General features: G+C 38.8%; 1 protein-coding gene and 1 long non-coding RNA gene across 3 annotated transcripts in view; one reads left to right on the top strand and one right to left on the bottom strand.

Annotated features, from left to right (window-relative positions):
- The window catches only part of LOC101882252 (NLR family CARD domain-containing protein 3-like), a 305,138-nt gene that overhangs the window by 146,258 nt on the left and 141,297 nt on the right, over positions 1-17,583 (bottom strand). Inside the window, exons 6-11 of one of the 2 annotated variants that reach the window (XM_073947258.1) lie at positions 14,731-16,680; positions 13,602-13,775; positions 12,779-12,952; positions 10,307-10,480; positions 9,064-9,110; positions 6,553-8,519 (exon numbers count right to left, since the gene is read on the bottom strand). In XM_073947258.1, the coding sequence (XP_073803359.1) occupies positions 7,993-8,519; positions 9,064-9,110; positions 10,307-10,480; positions 12,779-12,952; positions 13,602-13,775; positions 14,731-16,680 (3,046 nt within the window). In that variant the 3' untranslated portion in view covers positions 6,553-7,992. Of the gene's footprint in view, positions 8,520-9,063; positions 9,111-10,306; positions 10,481-12,778; positions 12,953-13,601; positions 13,776-14,730; positions 16,681-17,583 lie in introns of those variants that run through there. The other variant, XM_073947263.1, reaches the window with a different exon arrangement.
- Positions 1,672-4,666, top strand: LOC141381728 (uncharacterized). Its single transcript, XR_012402372.1, has 3 exons — positions 1,672-2,957; positions 3,674-3,767; positions 3,853-4,666. It is a non-coding gene; the product is annotated as an uncharacterized lncRNA (long non-coding RNA).

Below are 17,583 nucleotides of genomic sequence, written 5' to 3'. Positions count from 1 at the left end.
CTGACGTACAGATGACACTGGCACATGCCACTGAGTGTAGTGACACTTCCGGTGGCACGTCCGGTTTTCCACTGTCATGTGTCACTCGCTAGTGGCATGTGTAGCGACCTGTGTCACTCAGAGTGTCGCGCTGCATGTCACTGCAGTGACATGGACACCCGGCGAAGCTTATGACATTAATTAACACGAGCAAAACCATATTTAATCAATACGCGACATTTAACCTAATTTATCGCGTCGCAAGTTAGTTTATTTGCTGAGCTACTCCACGATGTTTTAATTTAAACGCATTTATTTTATGTATTCGTAGTCATACTTCCGTACGTAATATAGTCATTTGACAGTACATGTCAGTCAAATTTATTGTGGCATGCTTATGTATGGGAGGGGTTACACTTATCTGTTGTACTGTATATTATTGCATCCTGGCAGTTTCTTTGTTCCCTACAATATGGACTTCTCTATGTTTTTAATTCATTCATTTATTTTATTATTTAACTTATTTTCATTTTAAGGTATTTTAAATAATATCCTTTAAAAAGTTATAATAAAATGCATGTTGAAAACTCATAACATATATGCATGTAAGATAACAGGTGTCATTTGCCTAATGATTTTTAAATATTAAAGCAAAGAGACTTATAAGATTAATGTGCTTATAACGTGCTTATACTGACACCTACTGGCACATGTCACAAGATCACTGACACTGGCATGTGTCACTGACATTACTGGCATGTGTCTTAAAAGAGCCACTTGACAATAATGATGATCAGGGTTACACATAGGCTGTAAATATATTTGGGCCCAGGGGCCCACAAGTTATGTGTTAAAAGTGCGTTGCATACATAGTACCCCCACCCCTACTCACCTCAGGGGCAAGGAAAAAAAGTTCAGGCTCAGGAATTTTTTCCACTATCAGCCCTGCAATAGCAGGTACATAATTTAGCATCGGGTGAAAACCTGAAACTTTATTCAATCGTTTTATATTCATGTAAAAGCTTCAAAACAAACCTCTTTCCAGTCATATCACAGTCCAGGAGCGACGCAGCCTTATGACATCACACGCCGCGCCAAAATAAAGGTCTTTTTGTTTAGCTTTTTTTGCCACTTACTGTTGCAGTCATGGCTTATTTATACATTTCTCCCTCGTTTTCCACTTTTTCACATACACAGACACACAGACATTCAGTATTAGGAGTTGATCTAAACCCTTAATCTAAACATTTGTAAGACAAAAAAATAAAAAATAAATTAGCCATAGTGTATGCTGTGATTTAAGTTTTGTAATATAACTTTCTAATTAAAGATTGAGGATCTTTTTCAAAATTGTGTTAAAATATTTCCCTTGTCAAAAAATCTTATTGGAATTTCAGTTTATCCTTTAGGATCCTATTGGATCTTAAAGGATTCCTAAAATTCTAATGGACATTCTGAATTTTTCACTTTGTCCTATATAGGATTTTAAAATTTCCACTTTGTGTTTAGAATCTGATTTAGATTTTTAGAATTATTAGACTGTGATTAGATTGTGTGTTTTTTTTTTATGGAATTTCCCTATGTTATAGGATATTTTTGATTTTGTCAATAAATAATTTAGATCACTGTAGTATAGGATGTTTTTTTTTCCGAAGACCTATGATTTTTCTTAAAGTATAATGATTATAATATGAACATATAAAAATTATAAAATAATAAAACAATTCAGTAAACATTATGTATTACATTATAAGTAAACATATTAAATTAAAAAAACCAATGAAACAATGTTTTGTTATTTTGTCTTATTTAATCAGCCTCTTCAAATTTGCTTTTATTTAACAAAAAAAAAACAGTATGTCTTTTTTTACTAGATAATTAATTACAGTTTATATAGAGTAGTTAATTTACAGTATTTTACAGTGTGTGTGTGTGTGTGAAATACAGTAAATGTGGTATTTTTGTCATGAATTGTGTGTCTGCCACCTGGCGATAAAATACATCAGTTTACAGGCATTAAATAAAGTAATTTCGGTCGTCTTTATAACATGATAAATTCTGACCATGACGTTGCTGGATTCTGCTTCAGCTGCTGCTCGCTTCTCATGTCTGCTTAACCAGGTAAGTTTAGCCTTTCAAATATGAGTTAATAGTTGAGTTCTGTATTAAATTAGAAATAAATAGTTGAGAATTGATCTGTGTTCAGTTACACCCATTGTAGTGATTCGCTTGAATCATGAGTGAGCAGTAAACTGGCGACTTAGGCGATCTATTTAAACTCATGTAATTTGGTGTTAATTAGATGTATCATGTTTGTTTGTTGCTGTTTATGTGATCAACGTACGCAATGACAGGTGTATTTAACGTTACTGCAAAGGAAAAATATTTGAATAGCAGCAGATCTGATGTAATACGCTCTAGTCTAAACTATCGTTACGTGATGAATTATTGTCGATCTCACAAACAATTTAATATATATATTTATATAATGAAAGTGTGCTTTTCATATTGAGTTAATCATATTGCCCTAACGCTAACGTTTAAACTTTGAAAAAATAGATTAACCCATTACTAATATTGTCACAACTTGTCAATGACATGAGTGTATCAACAGTTTATCAATTTAACATGTTAATCAACTTCTCTTCACACCTCTGTGTTATTTGACTGAATTATTTTTTGTCTCACTTTTTATCCTGTGTTATCAGATTATTGGTTCTGCACTGACTCGTTGTTAGTCTTTGCTTGCTGAAAAAAAAATGACATCATCTTTTTAAACTTTGTGTTTATGCTATTAACATACTTCTTTGCAGTATTGGATGCCATCTAGTCCTGATTGCATTTTGACTCCAGTTCCAGTCCAGCACAGTTATACCTGCCGATCAACAACCTAAAGCTATCAAGCAGATGTGTGGGCAGCTGTGAGCCAAACTCTTAGGAACATTGGTTTTCCAGGATGAGGACTGGTCATCACTCCAGTAAGTGATCAACCTAGCATGGCTCCCCCTTAACTGGAAACAGTAACTGGGAACCAAGACTCAACTGGTGTGATTTGTTAAGATCATCTAGGAAATATTTTTTAAATGAATATTAATTTAATCTTTTTATAGAATTATCTGTTGTCTGAGACCTGACTAGGTGGCCAAGAATTACATTTCTCCTTTCTGCTTCATACAAAACAATCTATCTTACAGGAGCCAAGCTCAGTCAAAATAAAATCATCATATTATTTAAACTTTAGTTTTATCTGGTGATTAAAGTTGACATGCAAACCCACTGTGTGCAGACACCTCAGCATTGAAGGCTATTACGCCAGTCTCACAATGCATGAGCAGTGTATGTTTTTTCTGCTGAGGTTCTCAGGAACTGCGCAGAAATGGTTTTCTGCATGCATCAATCTATTTGTTTTCTATTGAACTAGTTTTTTTTTTTGCATTCTCCGTCTTTCTTTCTCTCTCTCTCCGAAAAAAAATTAAAATAAATCAAAGCCTTAATTTGTTTTAAGTGTTGAAATGTCTAGAACTTTGTCATCCGGGAACTCCTGTAAATATTTTATTTCCCGAGTTCCCCCAAAAAATACGTTACTCTAGAAATTTTAAGGTAAAAATGGTAGGGAAAATACAAACATGAAAATTTAACTTTGTTTAGTTTAACTCAATATAGTTTTTATGTTTGGTTGTTTTGTCTCACTTAGATGGAGATACAAAAAGCAGCTTGGACACAGCATCCAAAGTGGACACTTCTTGCAAGACACAGGGTGATGGAAAGAGCAGAAGATCAGTGATCAGGTATAAATATATGTATAATATGTATATATATGTATGGGTAGAAAGCACTAAGCCTTAAATAAAAATGAATAAAATCTACTTTCAGGGGAAGCTTGCTTGTACAAAAAGTGTAGAATGATGCTGAGTCGTCAAGAAAAGTCACAGAAGAGCTGAAGCCAACTGAGCAGAACACAGAAGTGGGGGGTCAAGGCTATTGCTCTTATGGACAGAGCCCTTCATGTACTGTATGTCAACAGAAGTGCCGGCCGCTTGTGCTTTCACTTCAGTTAACAGTTGTTTATTTCTCTGAGTCCTGGAAGTCCTGCTTTAAGTTTGTAGCATTCTGTTTAGTTTTATCTGTGAGGACAGAAGTAAGACAGGTTCTCAGTCTTCTACCACAGAGTCATTGTGTTTGATCTAGACTGGCTCATCACTAATGCCTGAAGCACATCTGACTCGTGTTTCTGAAAGGGTTCAAATAAATTCAACCCAACACAGAAAACATTTACACAGTGATGTAGCCCAGATCAGTGAGGCCTGCTGGCCATGTTAGTGGATGTAAACTAAACACTGCATTTGTCCCAGCCCTTGCCTCTTGGATTTCTTGAAGCAGTAAGTGAATGAGGCTATAAGAGATTCACATGTGATTTAACAGTCAGAGGAATGATTGTGGAACTGTGGAGCATTATTTACACATGCATAAATGTGTGGTGGGAAAGAAGAAGAACTGGGAGAACTTTCAACATTTCTGTCACAAACCAAAGCTATCTGTCATATACCCGAGGCACTTCTCTGAAATTGCATGAAGAAACAAATAAATAAAATGCACACAGTGTCTACATTTTTTTCAGTATTACAACTATTTATTCGAGTTCTTTTCTTGTGATAAATACAAATAAAATAAAAAATACAATTTTTTTTTCATAAAAAACAGGCTACAAAGGTTTGTCCCTCAATATAAACTCAACCCTATTACGCTAGCATTGTTCCACCTATAGCAATTTATTTGTATTATTACATCACAGACAGGAAGTGACATCATTCAGCTCTTTTTAACAGCACGGTGCAAAAGAAGGCAAGATATATTTTCATTCATTTAATTTCTTTGAGGTTTACTATGGTAAGGAAGGGTACGGTCAAGCTTAACAATTCAACCCTGTAACCTAAAACTAAGATGGAGTATGATTGTTTTCTTAATGTCCAAACAATATGACATATTCTAGTTTAACTGCTGCCATGTGGACCTTCTCTCTTAAACCACACGAGCAGCAGCGGCCATTTTGTTTTATAGACACAACCCCATCACACTCAACCATAACAGGATTGAGATATTCTCCTAATTTGTCATGAACATTTCAGTAAATATATACTGACTATAACTTTATTTAGTCACTGAGAGAATATTTGAAGCAGTGTTTCCACTGAAACTGTGACACAATCTTATCTCAGACATGGCGCCCGTATCAGCAGCAGATTTTATATTGAATGTGTCACGAGTTTCATCATGAGTTAAAGCTGATCAAATCAGAACATGTGAAGTGAAAAAAGACTTTAATTATGTAAACAGTTCATTTGCTCATCTCAATGTCATGTGACAATTAGCCAACGTTAGAGAGGAGGTCATTAAGGGCAGAATTCATATTAATATTAGAGATAAAGAGGCTTCAGCTGTCAAAAGGTTGAGGAATATCTGGTGGTCTGCTGTAGCCCATCCGCCTCAAGGTTGGCTGTGTTGTGTGTTCAGAGATGCTCTTCTGCAGACCTCAGTTGTGACGAGTGCTTATTTGAGTTACTGTCGCCTTTCTATCAGCTGGAACCAGTCTGGCCATTCTCCTCTGACCGCATCAACAAGGCATCTGCGCCCACAGAACTGCCACTCACTGGATATTTCCTCCCCTAGAGATGGCTGTGCGTGAAAATCCTAGTAGATCAGCAGTTTCTGAAATACTCAGAGCACAGAGCAGCCCGTCTGGCTGTATAATTCTATTATTATTATTATTATTATTATTAAGAATTTTCATTTAGAAGACATTAAGTTTTCTGCTGCAGTTTTTCTTGATGTTCCAGAAAATAAAGGTTTAGTCATGATGTAGCTGTTGCTCCTGTTCACTGTAGGTTCTGTTCAGCAGTATATTCGGGAACACAGGCCTTTATCAGCATTTGTAAAGGTTACTAACGCTCCAGTTACCTGCAGCACTTCACTGTTCTGAATTCTGACTGTAGTTTGGTTTAATGAAGTTTAATGTCATCTCAGTGTGATCAATGTCTAAATGTTTTATTGAAATAAAGAAGTGTTTTGGTTTAGTCTTAGATTTAATTTCACATTAATTAAAACAAATTAACATTGAAATGAAAGTGTCTCCTCAACCCTGTTACGGTCTTCACCCCGTCACTGTATTCTCCACCCTGTGATATTCATATTGTTTAAGGGAAACAATTAAATATAGAAAAACCTCTTGCTGAGGACCAGCCGCCATGTTAAGCCTGACATTGTGAGCATGTGGTTTGGGTAAGACATCTAAAGTTAAAGCTTTTTTAGAGAAATAAAGAGAGCACAGATGCACAAGTTGTATAATTGTACCTTAAATCACATCTAAATCTAAAACTCCTCAGAAATGTGATGTTTTAGCCATTAAGCTGGTTTGAGGCACATATGAGCAACAGGGAAATGTTGGTTTTACAGCAAAAGCTTTGTGAAATGCTATTATTAAACTCAGTTTAGTCCGTTACGGTGTTGAGAATAACGGCTGTGCAAATAAGAATAAAAGAGAAAATAATATAAATAAATAAAAGATGATATTGTGAACGTTTCAATTGTGCCTCATGATGTAGGCTATTTAACAATATCATCAACACACTTTTAAACATGAGTTTGCTCAAGCTGAACTATTAGCCAACGCCAGGAATGAGCCTTATATTCTCTCAACTCTTAAACGTGCGCACACTACAAGATCTGAACACATCGGGCACAGCACACAACAGGATACTATTGAGACGACTGTGCCTGATGGAGCACATCACCCGACTGCAGAAGAACTCTGCTTTTTATTATAGGCCAGCGCACACATATCTGAGCCACTGCCAGAGCCAACAGCCTGCAGAATCAAGACAACAGCTGCTTGTTGAAGAGAGCACATCATGTCCAAACACACATCTGATATCCTGATGATTATTCGGGATCAGAGAGAAGACGAAGGCAGATGAACAGAAGGAATGGATATGTGATGATGCTGTAGGGGGAGAGCGGTGTGGAGAGTTTTGTGTAAAGCACCATTGACCAAACGTGTTGGGGATTTACAATGGAGGATTCTGCAAGGGAATGTGGCAGTGAACGCTTCATATGTGTTGTTCACTCTAGTGTCCATGACGAGTGTCTCTTCTGTGGACATGGAGAGACTGTGGATCATCATGGCTATCTGGAGTGTAGACGCTGAACACAATAGTTTGATATGTGGAGCAGAGTTTTCCTGAGATGTGGACAGAATTGGACTCAGTGTAAGTTTCTTCTGGAGCTGGCGATAGTCAGAGACACAGACTAAAATGGTGGCTCATTCACTGTTCAGCTGCTCAAGCAAAACTTGCTCTTGCTCACCACAAGAAGAACCAGAACAGATGATGAACATGATCAAGAGATTTAAAGCAATTCTCTCTCTCACACACACACACACACACACATACACACACACTCTCTCTCACACACACAAACATAGACACTCTCACACTACACACACACACAGCAGTGAACACATGCGCACACACACACACACACAAATTCTCTCTCACACACACAAACATAGACACTCTCACACTACACACACACACACAGCAGTGAACACATGCACGCACACAAACACACACACATATGCGCAGATACACGCTCACACACACACAAACGCGCACACTCTCTCTCTCTCTTTCTCTCTCTCTCTCACACACACTGTCTGTCGCGCGCGCGCGCGTGCGCGCGCGCACACACACACACACACACACACACACACACACACACACACACACACACACACACACACACACACACACACACACACACACACACGTGCGCGCGCGCACGCACACACACACACACACACACACACAAATACAGACACTCTCACATGCACACCCACACACGCACACATACTCTCTCACACACAAGCATGCATGCACTCACACTAACACTCAGACACACACACACACACTGCTGCTGACTGCTCCTGCAGAGGATTCTGGGTAAATCTCTCGTCAGTCTTCAGCTCAGTTTCACTGATGATCCAGGATAAAGCCCAAACCCAGCACAGAGCGGCTCAGTGAATGTGGTCTGGACTGAGTGGATGAGGCTCATTGTGTCTCTATAGATGTTGTAGAAGATCAGAGTTCCTGCACTGTGATCCACAAACACTCCTATTCTCCTGCTGAGCGGCTTCACTGGGAGATCAGTCTCTGTGTCATTGTGCCAGAATGAGAAACTGGAGGAAGAGCAGAACAAACTCCAGGACTGAGCATTATATCCAAACACACACTCACGACCTCTTCCCTTCCTCCTGATGCTCTTATATGACACTGATATACACACACCATAATCTCCACTCCAGTCAATCTCCCAGTAACAGCGTCCACACACACTCTCTCTGCACAACACCTGATGATGAACATCAAATCTGTCTGGATGATGAGGATACGGCTGATTCTCTCTCACACTCTTCACCTCTCTGTTCTCCTCAGACAGAATGAGTTGAGTGTGTGCTGTGTTTGGATCCAGAGTGAGGAAACAGACATCTGAACACAAGAACACACACATTTACAACCACAGCTGTGTGTGTGTGTGTGCATGTGTTCACTGCTGTGTGTGTGTGTGTGTGCGTGAGAGAGAGAGGGTGTATGTGTGTGTGCATGTGTTCACTGCTGTGTGTGTGTGTGTGTGTGTGTGTGTGTGTGCATGTGTTCACTGCTGTGTGTGTGTGTGTGCGCATGTGTTCACTGCTGTGTGAGCGTGAGAGAGAGAAGAAGTGTGTATGTGTGTGAGAGCGAGTGTGTGTGTCTGTGTGTGAGAGAGGGCCATGCTTGTGTGAGTGTGTGTATATGTCTGATTGTGCATGAGCCTGTGCGTGTGAGAGAGAAAGGGTGTGTGTGTGTGTGTGCGTGAGAATGTGTGTGAGAGTGAGTGTGTATGTATGTCTGATTGTGTATAAGCGTGTGCGTGTGAGAGAGAGAGACAGAAGGGAGCGTGTGTGTGTGTGTGTTTTTGTGTGTGTGTGTGTCTGACTGTGTGAGTGTATTCATGTGTGTTTGAGAGCGTGTGTGTGTGTGTGTGTAGTCCTACATTTGCGTGGTCCTGCTGTAATCCTCGTCTCTCCTCCATGATCCAGACTGTAAACACACACAGATTGACATTCAGTCAGTACACAAACATCAGCTTAACACACACACACACACACACACACACACACACTTACACACACACACGCAAACACACGCACACACACACAAACACGCACACACACGCACACACACACACACACACACAATAAGACATGTGGAGTGTGTGCTGAATGCTGGATTGTGATTGGCTGATCTCAGTGCATTAATAACTGCAGTAAAACAACATGAGTGTGTGTGGAGCTGTCAAATCAGCTTCTGAATGACACACAGAGCTTTTAGATCAGATGTGGAAACAGAAAACAGAATGGAAACACAGAAACAGACAGATATAAAGACTGAAGGATTCATTCAATGATCAATTGACAAAAGCGCAGCACAATAATAAAGCAGAATTCAGTGTTAAATGACTTGAAATATGATGGAGATCTTCATCTTCTGTCAAATGCCTCTTCATCATCTCCAAACATTGCTAAGTTGGAGAGCAGTGAATCCAGACCAATCTGCAGTCCTCCTCGCCCTTTGGAAGCTTGGTGGGTTTGTGTTCTGTTTATTGTTCATAATACTTCAGTTATAAAGGATTAGTTTAGGAGTTTTTTGTCATTTGCTTTATTTGAGTTTGTTCAACATGTGATTGTCACTGGACTATATCAGAACCAGCATCACTGTCTGCTGATCACTTTTATTGCCTGATATTTTGTGTTCATGTTAGTTTAGAAGCAGAAAAGAGCCAGATTACAAGATATGTGAGATATTTGCCAGAAACATCTTTGTTATGTCCACATTGTGAATGTAAATTGATATTGTTTATTTTCTTCCTGTTTATAGTTTTACTCCGCCATTATTAAAGTGTGATAAAGGACATTCTGTGTCAGTGAAGTTAATGAGGGAGAGTTTAACCTGCTGTTAGAGGATATACAGGACGTATTTGGAGAAGAGTACACACACATCTCTGACCTGATACTGTACAGTTCTTCAGCAGAAATGTAGAGAACAAGTTTCACTGCTCAACTACAAAGCTGAAACTGTACAGTGTTAATATGAGATATAATATCACGCTTAATGTGAGAACTGCCCCAGTGCACTGACATATTTAACAGCTTTGATTCATATCTGGACACTAGAAGAGCAGTGAAGTATCAAAGTATCTGTATTCACAATAAAAAAGGCAGTGCTGCTCCACATACTTGAGTTTGTCCAGTGTGTAGTTTGGATCCTCCAGTTGTTCAGAGAGCAGCTTGACTCCTGAATCTCCTGGATGATTGTAGCTCAGATCCAGCTCTCTCAGGTGTGAGGGGTTTGAAGTCAGAGCTGAAGACAGAAAACCACAGCCTTCCTCTGTCACCATACAGCCAGACAATCTACAAACACAGCAATAGTCCACATCACACAGTTGGACTATCACACATCTCTTTGTGTTGTGAAGATGCTGACTGCTGTTTCTGCTCATGTCAACAGCAGTGATGAACACACACATCCTGATTAGCTCTCCTTATTGATCACATCAGCAAACACACACACACACTCAACAAGGACTCGACATCATCTGTAGAAGTGTACAGAGCAAAAACATTGTTCATAATACACCACATCAAGCTGTAAAGTCTGCTGTGAGGAGGAAGAAGACACACTTGAGCTCAGAAGATCATCTTAAAGTCATGTATAAAACACAACAGGAAATGAGCTGATTTCATCATTTATATTGTGATTCTGTTGTGGACTAAAACAAAATGAGCTCAGACAAACACAAAGCCGCTCTCTTCATGTGTTCATCACCTGACCCACGGTCACATCACACTGATGCTCCATTAGGGGACTTTTATTCTGTCAGGAGAGAAACACCTGATCAATATTCATGACTGCTGACTCTCCTTCACATTCAGCCTTTACCTGATATTGTTTTAGATGAGCGAGTAATCAGGATTATTTCACACACTTTATCATGAGACTTTTATTTGTTTTGAAGAAACTGAAACTGCACAAATATGAGAGCAGCTCAAACCTTCAGCAGGACACAAAACAGCTTGACTTTAGCGTTTAACTCTGCTGCTTTCACACCTCCAGATCCACTGTTCTGCTCTGAAACAGGATTAACACTGGTATAATGTCTATTTGTGTTCTCGCTGCGCTTCACTTTCACACAGAAATGTTGATTGTTGACACCCACAGACAGACACAACCTGGTAAAGTTTTCAAACAGTGAACTGAGACTGCAACTATTAGTGAAATCTATATTAAAGCTCTTCAAATATGATTTAGATTTACAGTAATTGTTTTTCATGTTTAAATCTGATTTATTCTTGTGTTTAAAGCGTTTGTCATTCCTCGACTTCAGTGTCTCAGACTCATTCAGAAATGATTATTAAATGCTGGATTAATGCACAAGAGAGTTTGGCGAACACGTTTTACACCATTTCAAATATATATTATATGTGCAGCTGTATAAGTCACATACAGCGCTCAGCATAATGGAGGACAGCCCATTCTGAAAACCAAGACTTTCCTCCATTTCTCAGTCAATATAGGCAGTGTATTCTGCTGCATTTAAACAGAACACATTTATTAAACAGATTTATTCATGAACATCATATTTTAGTCAGCAAACATATTCAGAAATTGAAAGATAATATAATATAATAACATAATAATAATAATAATATATAACATAATACAATTAAATTCAGGCTAAATATTAAGAAAAAAAATAATACAAAAATACAAAAAAAAAATCCATTGTTTTGCTTCTCTTGATTTTTCCTCTTTTTTAATTTTGTATTTTGAGTGCCCTAGTTTTTACACCGTAATTATGAGTTATTTTGTTAGATGAGCTCCAGATTTGGCTAATCTATTGTATATGCACAAATATAATACTGTAGAGCTTCCTATTAAACTATGAATGTAAAAGAGAGATTAGTGAGGGGTGTACTTATATATGCTGAGCACTGTATATTGTTCACCCAGAGTGTTTACATGGTCACACAGCAGTAACACAACAAGCATTGAGTTCGGGCTAGCTTCTGCAGATGGACATTGCTGTACACTGCCCTTGATGGGTGAGTGGGGGAGTGTCTGTTGTCTCTCAGGTGTGAATTATTCATAAGCATTGTCACTCACACATACAGCTGAGATCACCCAAAACACACTTAACAAAATGTAGATCATTGTAATGTTTTCTCTGAATGAAAGAACAGAATAATTACACATAATTGTGCAGTAAATATTCTAGTCTACAAGACTGCTTACTCTAAAGTCTTGTTCAGGCACATTTAGTGAGCTTTTTCCGCTAAAACCTACTAACCACACATAATATTTGTTTTCTAAAAAGCACAAGCATGTACATCAATATCTCTCACATATTATTGTAGCTCAGTTTGTGCTGAACACAAATGAAACACATGTTGGCCAGTTCTGTGTAATAAGCAGCTGAAATAAGCACAGATGTCAGGGCATGTCAAAACATCTCAGGGGTCCCAAAATCACCTCAGACCCCTGAGGGTTAACTACAGGTATAGTATGAGCAGTGTAAAACACAATCACTGATAAACCATAATTCCTGTTATCTGGGGTTTAGTATCACCCAGGGTTAACATGTTCAAGCATGAAGAGCTCTAATATGAAACTGTCTGACTGTAGTTATTGTAGAGTGGAGAATCATTTACCTCAGTGTGTCCAGTTTACAGTGTTGACTCTTCAGTCCATCAGAGAGCTTCTTCACTCCTGAATCCTGCAGGTCATTGTTACTCAGGTCCAGCTCTCTAAGCACACAGTTTGAGGATTGTAGAGCTGAAGACAAACTCTCACAGCACTGAACAGTGAGATTACACATGACCAATCTGAGAAAGAAGAACACAGATTACATTAACAGTGTGATTTCAGTCATTCATCTGATGTAAAATCAAACTATGAGGTTAATAATATGACAAAACTACTGGAATTTGTGTCAATTAGAATTATTGACTATTGTTATTTAATAAAACTGAATATTAAATGTCATCTAATATATTCCTGAACACGTTTAATGTAAAAAAATGTTAAATTTTAGTTTAGATAAGAGGAACACGAGACTTTATATATTTATGAACCTGCAATATGCAAATGACCAGAGCCTGTCAAACCTGCTGCCGGGTCCAGAAACCTCCTCAGACCTCATCCACATTGCTTCTCTTGTTTCATTTTTTTTTTTTTTTTTTGTCAGAATGACCAAAACATCTGACAAATTCCTAAATATATCTTTCCAATAAACCAATTCAAGATAAACTATAAATATAATCATTAAAAATAAAAAATATAAATAAAGATTTAGAGGTAATTAATTAAAATAATCATTAAAATACACTGATTTCCTGAACTGATTAAGAAAAAGAGCAACTTTCATTTGAGAAGCAGCATTTCGAAGTTTCTCCACTAATGCTCTAAAATATATCTGGACATTTCCATCTCAATCAAAACACTTTTAATGTTGTAGAGTGGAGAATCATTTACCTCAGTGTCTCCAGTTTACAGTGTTGACTCTTCAGTCCATCAGAGAGCTTCTTCACTCCTGAATCCTGCAGGTCATTGTTACTCAGGTCCAGCTCTCTCAGCACACAGTTTGAGGATTGTAGAACTGAAGACAAACTCTCACAGCACTCAACAGTGAGTTTACAGCCCTGTAGCCTGTGTAGAGGACAAAGAGCAACACAATCAGCAGTAAGAAATGAGCAGTGTTGAGTGTTCATGAGTCCAGTCTACAGTGATAAAAGCAACACTGGAAATAAACTATATATATATATACTGCTCAAACAATAAAGGGACTACTAAAATAACACATCCTAGATCTGAATGAATGAAATATTCTCATTAAATACAAGGAGTCACACTCAAAACTGTAGTGAATTACAGGAATTGCTGACATACTACAGACACATGAGCGTTTTCAGAACAAGAATATTATTTCATTTAAATCTGCTTTTTTATTTATTTATTCATTTATTTAATTATTGAAAGTACATTAAACTAAACTAAAGCTGTATTTCCCCATTCATATGACTGTACTGAATTATTGAACAGAATATTAATAACTAATCAGAGAGCATTTTACTGAGCTCAGTGTAAAGTTTAGTGTTTAGGCCTACAGTAAATGTAATATTAGAGGCATGTCTGCGGCGAGACGGCAATACTGTGTCTAAAATTACACTATTTCTCTGATCAGAAAACAAACACAATTATCCCAGAGCAACACTGTGTTAGATTTGAGCAAATACACATCAACAAATGTCCTATTCAGCTGGAGGAGCACAGGGATTTACAGGGATTAGAGTTATTTTCCAGGATAAACTGTAAAGCAAATGAAGTAGATTATTAAATAAGTACAAATGTTGTTTGTGTGAGTAAAAAGTCAAGAAAAGTTTGTTAAATACGTTTAGAAATGCTGAAATAAATGAGCAAATAAGGAAACAGAACACTGCCGCCGCGTCCCCATGCAGTAATATGGTGTATCAGCGATCTCACAGGGGGACGATATGGCCAGCTAAAGATTTTCTGTTAAAGCAGGGCAGTGATTCACTAAACTGATCTGAGTCTTCAGTGCAGACTGATGTGTGTCTTCTGTGATCAATCAATGAATACTCACAGAGCTCTTCTGCAGTTTCTCACAGCTGCTGTCAGTCTCCGTCTTCCCTCAGCTGATGTGTTGAATTTATTAGAGTCTAACTCATCCAGCGGCTCCTCTGACATCTCAATCATGTAGGAGATTGTTGAGCAGTGAGCGGGAGTGAGTTCCTCCTCTGAGTCTTTGTCTGATTTCACAAACTCCTGAATCTCTCTGGCCAGAGTCTGATCTTTCACCTCCAGCAGACAGAGGAACAGATTGATGGGTCTTACAGCTGAGAGAGGGTCATCTCTCTTGATCTGTAACCGTCTAATGCGTCTTTTAGCTGAGGGAGGGTCATCATCCCTCTTGATCTCGTCTTTAATGTACTGTGTGATTCTCCTGATGTTCTCTGAGCTCTCCTCTGTGTGTGTCAGCAGATCCTGGAAGAGTCTCTGATTGGACTCCAGTGAGACGCCCAGCAGGAACCGCAGGAACAGATCCAGATGACCATTACTACTCCTGACAGCTTTAACTACTGCTGAACTGAGCAGAACATACAGAGACTTCTCAGAGCTGGACTGTAGATATTGATTATATGAATATTCTCTCTCATAAATCACCCTCAGCGGTTCTCTGTTCTCTGTTAAATGGCAGTAAAACACAAAGAAAGCAGCCAGAAACTCCTGAAAGCTGAGATGGATGAAGCTGTAGACTTTTCTCTGATGAATCACAGATTCCTCCTTGATGATCTCAGTGCAGATCCCAGAATACACTGAGGCGTCAGTGACGTCTATGCCGCTCTCAATCAGGTCCTCCTCATAGAACATCACATTGCCCTTCATCAGCTGTCTGAAAGCCACTTCAGCAAGTTTGAGGATCACTCCTCTGTTGGACTGCAGGAGTTTCTCTTGATCTCTCTCTTCATACTTCTGCTTCCTCATGTTGATCTGAATCAGCAGGAAGTGGATGTACATCTCAGTCAGAGTTTGAGGGATTTCTGCACTCACATCTTCTTCCAGGAGCTTCTGAAGCACAGTGGAGGAGATCCAGCAGAAGACGGGTATGTGGCACATGATCTGGAGGCTTCTTGCTCTTCTGATGTGGGAGATGATTCTGCTGGCTTGATGCTCGTCGCTGATTCTCTTCCTGAAATATTCCTCCTTCTGAGGCTCAGTGAATCCCTGAATCTCTGTCAGACGGTCGATGTATCTGGAGGGGATCTGATGGGCTGCTGCTGGTCTGGAGGTGATCCAGATGAGAGCAGAGGAAAGCAGATCTCCTTTCAGGAGGCTCCACATCAACACAGCCACTGATGAAGATTCAGTCACAGCACAAACTTTCTCCTCATCTGAAAAGTTGAGTGTGATTCTGCTTTCATCCAGACCATCAAAGATGAACACAACTCTACACTGCTCATAAATCTTGGGCTCCAGGTCTTCAAGTTCAGGATGAAAGTCCAGCAGAAGTCTGTGAAGACTGTACTGATGATCTCTGATCAAGTTCAGCTCTCGAAATGGAAGCACAAACATGAAATCTACATCCTGATGGTCTTTTCCCTCGGCCCAGTCCAGAATGAACTTCTGCACAGAGACGGTTTTCCCGATTCCAGCGATGCCTTTAGTGAGAACAGTCTTGATCTGGGCTTTCTCCTTCTTGATCTTCTCCTCATGTCCTGCTCCAGCTGAGGCTTTAAAGATGTCATTGCAGTAGACTGGAGTGTGTTGTGAGGGTTTTGTTCTGGCTCTTTTCTCCATCTGTAAAACCTCATGTTCTTCATTCACTCCTTCACTCTCTCCTTCTATGATGTAGAGCTGTGTGTAGATGCTGTTCAGGAGGGTTTGAGTCTCTCCATGGTTGATTCCCTCAAATAATCTCTCATACTTGTTCTTCATGCTGGTTTTGTGCTGCTCTTTGACTCTCTGAAGTTCATCATGTTCTGGTTGGAGTGAATCCTGCTGCAGGTCTCCAGTCTGATCATCTCCATCCACACTGCAGGAACAACAACAACACAAGGAATTAATGAGTAGACCCCATGGTTATGCCTCATAGCTCAATACTCTTCTGAATATGTGAATCCCAGCCCACTGCTCCCACTCGTGTGTCTCCTGCAATGAAAGTTTTTCATTTAATATTCATTTAATAGTCAATATTCAGGTTAAATTCATTTACATAGAATTAACCTACAGGTCTGCGCGCACTCCCATCAATTCATTTATTTATTTTGACTTTTACATGGGAAGTGGTGTATGCATGTTTCTAAACATGGGACGGTTGATAAGTTTAATATCGAAGTTTTATGTATTTACTGGAAAAAATCCTAAGGTGGCCAAATTTTTGTGGTAAGATTGCTTTATGATTGTTAAGATGGTTATGAGCTCATTATTTTCACATTACCGCCACTGTTGGTTTGTCTGAACTTCTAAGCTGAAGCTGATGTGTTCATTACTTTCACTTTCACATTACTGATCTGTGCTCTCTCTCTCTCTCTCTCTCTCTCTGTGAGAAGTTAAAGGCGTCTAAAACATAAATATTTAAGGGCTTGATGTTCAAATCATGACCGTTTTCAGTCGACACATTTATTAACATATAAAGATCATCTGTATGATGGGACTGTGTGCATGAGAATGTTTCATAAATCACACATGAACCTTGTCATAAGTTGATTTTTGTGTCCAGATCTGCACTTTTTTAGTGTTGAATTTATAGATGTGCCCTGTTGTGTTTGCATCTCTGTCTCTCTGTTACTTGGATTATTTAGTTTTCACTCTGATATTCACCTTGACATTAGTATTTTTCTTTATTAGATTTAGCAGATGGATCTTCTGTCTCTTTATTTCAAACTCACCATTACAAAGAGGACATTATACTTCCAGAGTTTTTATAGTCAGATAT

This window comes from Danio rerio, chromosome 4 (genome assembly GCF_049306965.1).
Source record: "Danio rerio strain Tuebingen ecotype United States chromosome 4, GRCz12tu, whole genome shotgun sequence".
NCBI classification, from domain to species: Eukaryota; Metazoa; Chordata; class Actinopteri; order Cypriniformes; family Danionidae; genus Danio; species Danio rerio.
This window is presented reverse-complemented; position numbering and strand designations above follow the sequence as displayed.